This window comes from Centruroides sculpturatus, unplaced genomic scaffold (genome assembly GCF_000671375.1).
Source record: "Centruroides sculpturatus isolate CEXI.00-Female unplaced genomic scaffold, Cexi_2.0 scaffold613, whole genome shotgun sequence".
Classification (NCBI taxonomy): domain Eukaryota; kingdom Metazoa; phylum Arthropoda; class Arachnida; order Scorpiones; family Buthidae; genus Centruroides; species Centruroides sculpturatus.
The window spans coordinates 115,766-126,775 of record NW_019384835.1 but is presented as its reverse complement, the minus strand read 5'-3'; the positions used below and the strand labels follow the sequence as shown (position 1 = coordinate 126,775).

General features: G+C 32.0%; 1 protein-coding gene across 1 annotated transcript in view; it reads right to left on the bottom strand.

The window, feature by feature from the left end:
- Window positions 1-8,594: 8,594 nt before the first annotated feature.
- LOC111630194 (ribonucleases P/MRP protein subunit POP1-like) overlaps window positions 8,595-11,010 on the bottom strand; it is a 60,893-nt gene continuing 58,477 nt past the window's right edge. The window contains exon 10 of the mRNA XM_023374256.1: window positions 8,595-9,592. Within this exon, the coding sequence (XP_023230024.1) occupies window positions 8,628-9,592 (965 nt within the window). The 3' untranslated portion in view covers window positions 8,595-8,627. The remainder of the gene's footprint in view (window positions 9,593-11,010) is intronic.

Sequence of the window (11,010 nt, the reverse complement as noted above, 5' to 3'; positions counted from 1 at the left end):
GTTTGGCGATTACATTTCGCCTTACTTAGACCCTAGATGTCTGCTCACCAGTGTTCCCAACTGTGGCGACTTTTAGAGGGACGTAGTGAGGTAGCGGAGACCTCAGACAAATCAGCCAAAAGTAGCGACTTTTGATATTTTTTAATTTATTTTTTGAGAAATTTAAATTTATGTTTATAGTTTTAAATTTACAGATTTTTCTCTACTTTATAGAGCTTTCTGGAAACTACTAATATTATTACGATATACAAAACTGTATTTCTAGATTTTTCTACAGTGTGCAGAGCTAGAAATATGTAAAGGTAACATTTTGTAACAAAAATAAATCTGCCCGAGGATTTTTTAAAAATTACTAAATTGAAAACGGTAACTCCCGAATAAAATCTTAGTTTCGAGGTTGTAAAAGGCGTGCAGAGATTCTGAGATCAATTTTTGCTTTATAGTGGTACGCATATGTGGTGTATACCTGAACGGCGGATTAAGCGGTAAGCGAGCTATGCGGGCTTCGGGCGCGTAGGGCCCGAAGGAGCTCCCGCAGTCTTTAAAATACTACTGATAAAAGGGATTGCGAAAACGCAGAAGATAGAAATAGTCCAAAAAAGAAAAGAAAAAAAATATAGCTACACGAAAGTAGTAAATGATATAGCTTTATGGCCAACAATATTAACAGATGCTACTACAGGCAACCCCCGTATAACATGGTAGTTACGTTCCAAAAAATTACCGTGTTATACGAAACAAAGAACAATGTTTTCTTCGTCATCACTAAAAGCACTATTAACCGAGAGCGTTTTCTTTTTGGCAAGTTATCCTTATCCTCTGAGCATTTTTCTGCATTATCTTCAGATTCATGCTTTACCTTTTGCAAAAAGTATGTAATTTTAGATTGCTTGCTTCTAGATATTGCCAATCATAAGTATACTATATATTCACTTATTGTAAAAATTTCCTGGTAATGCTCTACAGTGGGGCCAAGAAATGTACATAATACTGTACCTAATAAATTAAAATGAATGAATGAATGAATGAATGAATGCTTGCTTCTAGTTAAAAGATCTTTATTAATTTCCTTATATGATGCTAAGCACTTATGGAATAAGAGAAAAACATCTGGCAACATTAGAAGCAGAAGCGTCGAGATCTGGCAAAATTGAAACAAGTTTCAAAAAGGACCATGTGTATGGACAAAAGGAGAGAAAAGAAAATTTACATACTGAAGTACTAACAGTTCACGAAAATTATTATTTTCGTGAACTATTAGTACTTCAGTATGTAAAAATTTATTACATTTCATGTTGTACGAGGGTTTTACCCATTTCTCGAACCGTGTCAGAGTGAATCCGTGCTATAACAGTACCTTGTTATACGGGGATGGTACCAATTCTCGAACCGTGTTAGAGTGAATCTGTGCTATAGAAGTGCCGTGTTATACGGGGGTTACCTGTATTGATCATATTCTTAAAACAAACCAAAAAGTAGAGAAAAGGGATTTCTTAATAAACGAAAAAAAGAGTTAAGATAATGAAAATAGATAAAACACCAGATGAAGGAAGTAACTTGACACGCGAAAAATTATTTAAAATACAAATTTACAGTGTTCTTGACACTCTATTATATCAAATAGATGGCGTTATGAAAAAATGAAAACTATCTGTAACGATTTTTGCTTTCGCTATGGCTGGTCTTTACAATGCATGAATTTTTGGATTTCAAAAATTCGGATGCAGATCTCGCTATTATATATAGCAAAGATTTAAAAAAGTACGAATTCACAAGTGAAATTGAAAGGTTTAATTCTGAAGTAACGACTCTTATACAAAATATAGAAACTGCATCTCCGCTTAATATTCTACAGGCTCTTCACGATTTTGGTTTAATTGAGTCTTACCCAAATATCAATGTCGCTCTTCGAATATTTCTAACTCTTCCCGTTTCTAATGCTTCGTGCGAGAGAAGTTTTAGCAAGTTAAACTTAATAAAAAATTATTTAAGATCAACTATCGGACAAGAACGATTATCCAATATTTCTATTATTTTAATAGAATACAATATCGTTAAAAATATTAATTATGATGGTGTAATTAATGAATTTGCTGAAATAAAAGTCAGAAAAATTCAACTAAATCTTATTAAAAATCTATTGTAATGTATTTGTTTTATTATTTTCCCAAAACCAAATAAATTAAGGGGCCTAAATGCAAATTCTTGCACAGGGCACAGAAATGGCTAGTTACGGCTCTGCTTATTTAGGTTAATTATTTAAAATAAAATAGGACGTGACAGCATCTCTTATGAGAAGTTTTATTAAACTATATTATATTATTATAAAAAAAGGCAAAAGGTTTAATTTTGAGAGTACAGATGAGCTTAAGTGTAAATGCCAATAACGAGTAAAATTTTCATAAGTTCAGCACCCACTAGAGATATGACACACCAAGGTACGAACCCACACCACCCTGCTATCTCCCCACAGAAGCCGATCTACCAATTATGCCTCCCTGAGCTCCCTTTTAAATATAGGCATAGTGTAAAACATAAAACACCTGGTTCAATTTACGCTATTTAGGGAGGTCGAAATTAGTTTAGATTTCTTCCCTCCCGTTTTCGGTTTACAAACATGTTTATTGTTTCCTTTTCGCACGCTTTTTCAAAGGATAGAATATTAATTCATTTCATAAATGCAAGACACATTTGGAGACCAAGCAGGCCAAATAAGTGTGACAATGTGAGGGGACACATTTTTAAGAAACCAAGCTGTGTGTATCCGAGCATTATCTTGCTGGAAAATGGATGTTTGTGGCCTAGTTTTATTCAATTATGGAAACGCGACACCTGGGCGATCTGCTGAGGGGGAAATGCCTCCGGGAGGTCTTTTATGGGGAAACTGACTCCTATTTAGGTTACTAACATGAAGAAAACCTGGAAAACTCCACATGGCCAGCCTGTTGGAAAGGCACGAACAAATGACCAATGCTGTGGTTATTATCCATTCGGGCAATGACGGGCTCGGCTATTTGTAGGCCCTAGCATAAAAGACAACATGAAAACACGATTTCCTGAATGTATTGCTGTACCACTAATGCCCCTCGCATCGCTACTAAGACTGGATGGTTGAACAATTACTTACCAGCCTACCACTCGGGAGCAGGTACGAATCCAGATAAGTTGAAAATCTCCAGAATTTTTTGAGGGATTTGTCTGATATGTTGGATCTTGTCCCTCACCCACCACCTATCTATTCCATTGCAGGCATGACAGAATTCATGATGGGCTTGATAAAAGGCATTTACCTTTAAATGTTTCAGATCTTAAATGGATGTTTCAAAACTGTTATTTATTCAAAATAGTGTGTTTTGAAACACCCTGTATAATTTTTATACATATTTTACAAATTTAGTTAAATAGATTTAGGAAAACAAATTAGTATTACAGTAGAGCAGTGGTCCCCAACCCCCGGGCCGCGGACCGGTACCGGTCCATGGATCAAATGGTACCGGGCCGCCCAAGGAACATTAAATTATTTCCATTTTATTTACTATGGTGTATTTGTCTCGGGTTTGTGCGACTTTTAATAGACGACGGACAACTGAATAAACTGGACATAAGAAACACACTTCGGGTGTCATTGTCTTCTATTACCCCCAGATAGAACCGTCTCGTTGCAAAGAAATAAGCTCAGGGTTCTCATTGATTTAGCGTTCTAGTGAGTTAAAATGTTAAATCACATTACTGTATATGTATTCATTTTTTGGTGTAACTGTATTTTATTTTGAAGGCATGTTTAAATACAGTGAAATTAAAATTATTGAATTAAATCAATATAAAATATGAACAATCAACGTCCCCCCTCAGTGGGCCGCGGTAAAGTTATCAAACGTTGACCGGTCCGCAACAATAAAAAGGTTGGGGACCGTTGCCCTAGGACACCCTCTGCTCCAGGTATTTATCGACTCGCGAACCACTGTAAACTCAATCTCTCGAGAACCGCGGAAATATGTAGACCTATTTTAACTCGATTTATTATAACTCGTTAACGCTATAAATTGTGTACAATGTATTTTCCTTTACAAATAAACGGTTGTTTAGTTAANAAACGTATCTTAGCTAATAAAACATTTTATTTAATTTCAATTTAAAATATTTTTTCATCAAACTTTAAATATTAATTAATATAAAATGTTAGCATTTTTTCAAAATTTAAAAATATTTAAATTCTTTAAAAAAAAAGTTATATTTAAATCCTTAAAATTTCCTCTATATTTGTAAATTTGATAATTAAAAATAATAATAATGAATGAGACTTTTGACATTGATCTTAGATTGAACTTAAATCAAAAGGTATTAAAACTAATTAATTCCTATTAATAAGAAATTAATATGAATTTATACATGACTGGAATATATAAGATTAAATATAGATCTGTTTTTATTACTACTATATGCCATTGTATTGTCTATTGAAAATTATAATTTAAGCTCAGTTTAATATATAGAATACATATTACATGATGTATATGATATACAGATTTATTAGTTAAATGTGTGATTTTAATTATATATTATGTATATCTTAATTATACTCAAGCTATATTTTTTAATTGCACATAGAATTCATAATAATATCATCAATGATCAGCAAGTATTTGTAAGTTTAATTCAAATTGTTTAAATCCACGTGTGAAAAAAATACATTTAAACAAGTTTTAAATATTAAATCAATATAAACATTTGTACTTGGGAATAGAATCAATGTATTTTGAGTGTTTTATTGAATCGATATGTGAAACAATTGATATCAACATTATCTGTAAATCACGTTAAAATTCTCAAATGCATCCGTTCCACTTACATTGGTTGCAATACTTGTGCGCTGTTTTAGATAATTCAAGTAAGTAACGTTGCAAAATGTCGACCAGGAGGTCGATAGGGGACGATTGTACAGAATGCCATCCAATATTTTGGCATATTTGTGCCACAGCTACTCTAAGAATGCCCTGTGCAAATTGTGAAGACATAGTAATATGTGATACAGTTTATGAACCGAACGAAGCTTGTATAATGATCACATCTGTACTGAATACAATATATTTACTACGAACATTTTAAATAATATTGATAGACTTTAAGTGTTGCCAGATTGTAATAATAATAATAATAATTAAAATGTTGTATTGAGATTTATATTTTTTTCCATTAGCTAAATCATTAAATTTAAACAAAATATTTGTATTATTTAAAATCTTGAAATTAACAATAATAATATTAATGTTATTATTAACATTGTGATTACTTTATCATTCTTTCTTAGCAATCCGGAAAACGATAAATTAATGCCGATAAAATATATGTATATTATAATAAATATTTCAAAACTTATTGTTGAATTAATTTTAAAATACTTTTACTTATATGAAATCATTATTAATGCGCATTCATTATTAAATATTATCAATCTTTAGATATCTTTGTTTTTTAACTCTTTCCGCCCTGTGGGCACTAAGAGGGCCTCACTTTAGCAAGCCGATTATGGGTTCGGCCAGGCCCACAATGGGTCGACCGGGTGGTCAGGGACGGGACCCGACATATCCGGACGGACCACCCCCGAAAAATTTTTAGGATTTTTCGACCCGTCCGGATTCGATCCCGGGTCCCCATAGCGGTAGGCTGCTACCTTGACCGCTCGGCCATCCGGCCGTCTCAATCTTTAACTCAAGACGGCAGTGGCCGAGTTGAGTTTTGCTTCGGGAATCCGGATACGAATCTTACAAGTTAGTCAAGAATCTCGGGAATTTTTCTTGGGGATCTGTCTTTCTTAGTCTGGAATTCACAAATATATATTCAGTACCACCCGAGAGCTTAACTAAACGAACTATAGTAGGGGGCTCTAACAAATTGTGGGATGACCTAACAGGTGTCTGGAGTTTACGGAATACTCCAGGGAAAAACGTCCTGGGATCCACCTCCAGAGAATTTTTGAAATATAAGAGTGGTTGCAGTCGACGTTTTCATCGCAAAAAACGTGTACGTCGGACATTCAGCGCTGCTTTCCTGTAAGCCTAGAAGTTTGACAATGGCGTTTAGAACGTCAGTAGAATCATGCTCGATGTTCCAAACCCATTGTCAAACTTCTAAGCTTCAAGGAAAGCGGCGCTGAAGCCGGAATTTTGAAATTTGATCTATGGGTTGAGATATTCGAGGCCAAGGTTCACCATGTAGAGTCTACGGGCCAGTTGTAAGCTGTTTGCTCAGTGCATATCAATCAAAAGTCCGATTGCTGTCAGTTTTTTTAATTAATAAATAATTATATAAAATTAAATTTTGTCATTATGGAAACAGCGTCACGTTTGATATAAACGCGAAAATTTTAAAAATATTTAATAGCATTAAATTACACTAGGTATTTTCTAAGAAAACGAAAATAAAATGAACCGCAATGTAGAAAAATAAAATTGTGCAATAAAGGGTTTTAATACTGATCTAAATGTAAAATAAAAAATTGCCGTAGTGATCAATGTAAACTGACAGCAATCGCGGCCGGATGGCCGAGCGGACAAGGTGACAGCCTACCGCTTTGGGAGATCCGGATTCNAAGTCGGTTATCCGAAAGAATTCCAGTCGGCCTAAAGTATAATTTTTATTTGTTTTTATATTTTTCAATGTATTTATTTCGTTTGTAAAACATAAAGAAATCATTTTTAACGATACAATAGCCACGATTATTATTTTAAAAAGTTTACGTTAGGCTTAACATCGACGAAAATTCAACGCGAAGCGACACGCAACGGAGAAAAATTTCAACACGGGATAGGTTATATTTTTTCGTACATAATCGGTTATCCGAACAGTCCTCAATTGATTCGGATAAACGACGCTCTACTGTATTTAGGAATTACCGATGTTATCATTCCTGCAGGCATGACAGAATTCATGATGGGCTTGATAAAAGGCATTTACCTTTAAATGTTTCAGATCTTAAATGGATGTTTCAAAACTGTTCAGTTTTGAACAGTTTTGAAACATCCATTATAACAGTTATATTCAAATTTAATGATCTTATTTTAATGCAAGGTAAACCCAGTTAACTCAAACTAATGGGGGTGAAGGTTGTCTGCATTTACAAAAATCTGAGTTAGCATGGTGTTTTCATTGATATGGAAAGAGGTGAATATACAGTACAGTCATTTATTATAATCAGCTCCATAGAGAAATTTTACTGAGCTTTTATTATTACAAAAAATGAGCTCAAAAAAATTTCATGACATTACTAACAATGTACAATCTTTAGTAAATTATAGACTTAGGTTATTGAAAAAACTCATTACCAGTATAATTCTGTTATAATTATAATTACTCATTTAATTATTTCTCTATTGTCTAGAAATTTTGAAGTATTGCACAGTTTTTTGAAAAAATTTATCCGAATTATGCAAAGTCTGATTTGATGAGGTTTACTGTATTTTGAATTAGAATTTTTAGGAAAAGCTATAATCTAACAAAAACTGTAAACTGCCTGTTAAATTAGTTGAATTAAGTTTCATTTTCACATTCCCCACATAAAAATAACATCTTTGGATAAAATTGTTGTATGCACACAACATATAACATTGAAAAATACAAAATGATTTTAAAACATATTTTTTTGTTTTAAAAATTTCTTTTCAACTACAAATCAAGTGGTTGTAAATTTTCAGAACAATGAATGAATTCTCTGACTTTACACCAAATATAAGTTGATTATTAAAAAATTCTCTGACATTTCTAAGTTTTCCTGGTGAGAGGGAATTCTGATAAAATATTCATTTCTTGAATGAGATCTGCATGATAGTTTATTTGGACATATAAAACTTTTTTAAAATATAGTAAAATCATATTTATTAATTAAATTATATATGAGGAATAATCTATATAAATAAAAATGTAAATGTTCGTTTGTTCAAAATTTTAAATCTCTAAAAGTTCTTCACAGATTGCTTTGAAATTTTGACACAACATTGCATTCGAATACGTGCGTGATTTTATATTGAAATACCTGAGGGAAGAGAGGGAGAAAATTAAGGCTTAACCTGAAGAACGGCTTCTACTGTACTATTTTAGATGCAATTTTTTGTTTCTGGTGGTACAGTAACAACTTAATTTCCAAACATACAATATTTACGTTTTACGATTTTTTAACCAAATGTTCAAACCGTTTTAAATTCAAATTTGTTATTGCATATTGGTTCAATTATAGAACGATTGTAAACGTTCCAGAAAATTGAACAGATTGAAAATGTTTCTTTTAAGCAGTAAAATAATTCTCAGCAATAAGGGGTATGTGTTATATAACACTGTTATAAATTAAATAATTACTATTGTTGTTGAAATACTGAACATAAATGGTATTATGACTCCCCACACCATCGTTCCTATTATATGTGATGGAGCTTGCCTCTTCAGAGCAATATCCTTTGTTTTATATGACACTCAAGTGGTGGCCAAAGAAGTATATGCAGAAATAGTGGCTTACGTGATGAGTCACTGGAATGATTTTTCGAGGGAGGGTTATTTCTATCAAATTGCAAAATCCAGACAGGTGAAGGTAACAGCTAGTTTGATATAAATAATTTATTATTCAATAAATTTAAAAATTACACTACTATTTTTATTTTAACATATCTGAATTGGTAGGAATTTTGATTTTTTACAAGAGCAATTGGTTCTGTTTCTTGTTCTAAACATTTCTGAAGAAGTTCTACAATTCCTTTAAGTGTACAATGACCCATTGCTGCACTTCTACCTCCAATAAAACTATAATTTCCATATTCTACATAACCAATAATTTTTCTAGTTGATGATAAAAGTAAATTTTTTATTTCTGGTTTAGATAATTTCATTTCAAGTTGCTCACTTTTAGTTGCTTTGTTTCCCTTGGTTTTCTTGTTTTTTGTTTTATTTTCTGTGTGATGAACAGGCTCAATTGGTCCCTCGTGATGTAGATTAAGTTTATATTCTTTGAAATCCATTTCTAACGGTAGGAAGATAGTAGAAAATTCATCAGGTGTTCCCTTAAAAACAGGAGTTAACTGAACACATATCAATGCATTTTGAAAGTAATTTTTTTCATTAACAAAAAAATTAGAAAATGTTTTGACACTTATTTCAGAATTTTTAATGCTTTTTGTTTCTTTTCTATTTCTGTTAGAAGTAAACAAATGAATCAGCAATTTGAGACAACGTTTTTCCCTCAAAACAAAGAAATCATTTTTTATTAATGATATATTTGCAGTTTGACTGAAGTCTCTTTTCCATTCCTGTACTAATTCTAACCATGGATAAAAGAAGGGAGTTTGTATGCCAAGTTTTTCAAAACTTGGCCTTTTATCAGGAGGATATCTATAATGTTTTGCAGTCAGCTCCAATCTTCTTTTCTCTTGGATTTCTTTACAACTTTGACTGTCAGGAAAGTTAAATGGAAAAACAGGTAGTCCAGATTCTAATCCAATATTCTTTGTTTCTCTTAAACCACTTGCTTTTGCTCCTTGATAGATGAATGCAATCCAAAAAGCCATACTCCATCCACCAGGAATGATAACATCCAGACCATTACCATAATCTAAAAAATGATAAATAATATTTGTATTAATTATTAAATTAGTTAAATAAATAATTTCAGTTATCCATGTATTAAATTTTTTATTACGTTGGTATTATTGTAATGATATAATTATGTGATTAAATTGAATGATTTGCTTAAAAATTATTTTAATAATAATCATTTAAATTAATTATTTATTAAGATTTTAGATTATATAAGTAGGGACAATAGATTAAGTGTGCTTTGATAAAAGTTCATTGTGCACTCCATGAGAGATTAAGTTTCTTAAAGTCTGATATCTTTTAAAAAAAACAGCAGACTTCTGAAGAAAAGCTGAGGGACTTCACCAGGGATGACAAATTGAAACACGGATGAACAAGTTTACTTGAGTAGAGATTTGCACATTCACAAATGAGATGTAGAGGAGTCTCCTCAGCAGATCCACAAAAGCAACAGGAGGCTGAGGAGGAGAGTTTCAGTCAGCATACATGTTTACAAGTGGCCAAAATCAGTAACAACGCTGACCAAAAAGCAAACGTTCCTGTTGAAAGATGAGAAATCCTTACTTTTCCTAGAGAGCAGACTAGGAAAATTTGCTCTGTTTTAAACCAGGTATTAAAGCCAAATGATTGCTGGATTATATTGGACAATATTACTATTATGTAATTTGGTACCTAATGCCTGACTCTACAGCCAAATTATTTAGCAATTAATAATAGTAGTGGTAATATAGCTCAACATAATTCAACAATATTTTGGTTTTAATATATAACTATCAGGTGTAAGATGTTTATATTTGTTTTAAATCAGGAATTAATTTTCAGCTCTGAAAAAAGTTGTTAAAGAAAGCATTAAAAAAAGCAGTTACAGGAAATACTAACAGCTTGTTTTGGCCCTACAAAGGGATATGAAGCACCCTGTTTGGCCAGCAGATCAGCATTTACATTACCACATCCTCATGTCTTGACACCCACAAGAGAAAGGCCCTATTATGGATACCTAGCTCATTGAGATGCAAACAGCACTCCCAAACAAGTGATGAAAACTTATTAAAGGATCTCTACATAAAGTACTGTAAACACATCAAATAATAGCTAGCAAAATTATACCGACATTTCAAATATTTATTATTTGAATAAAAATTTTTAATTCCAATAAACAATAACTACACTGAACTCATTTGCGATTTTTAATCCATATTTGAAGCCTGAAATAATATTCAAGAGCATTTCGAATCTGATATGTAGATTATCGTCTTATATTTTTAATAAAATAATATTTGTAAACATTTGCTAATTGGAAATATAATTTAAATCTTATTTCTCAGACAGATAATAAATCAATTCGTATTTTTGATAAAATTTAAGACCTGTAAATTGATATAATTCTACAGTATATCTCAGACTCATAAAATTTTAAATGAGAGAAAGGNAATC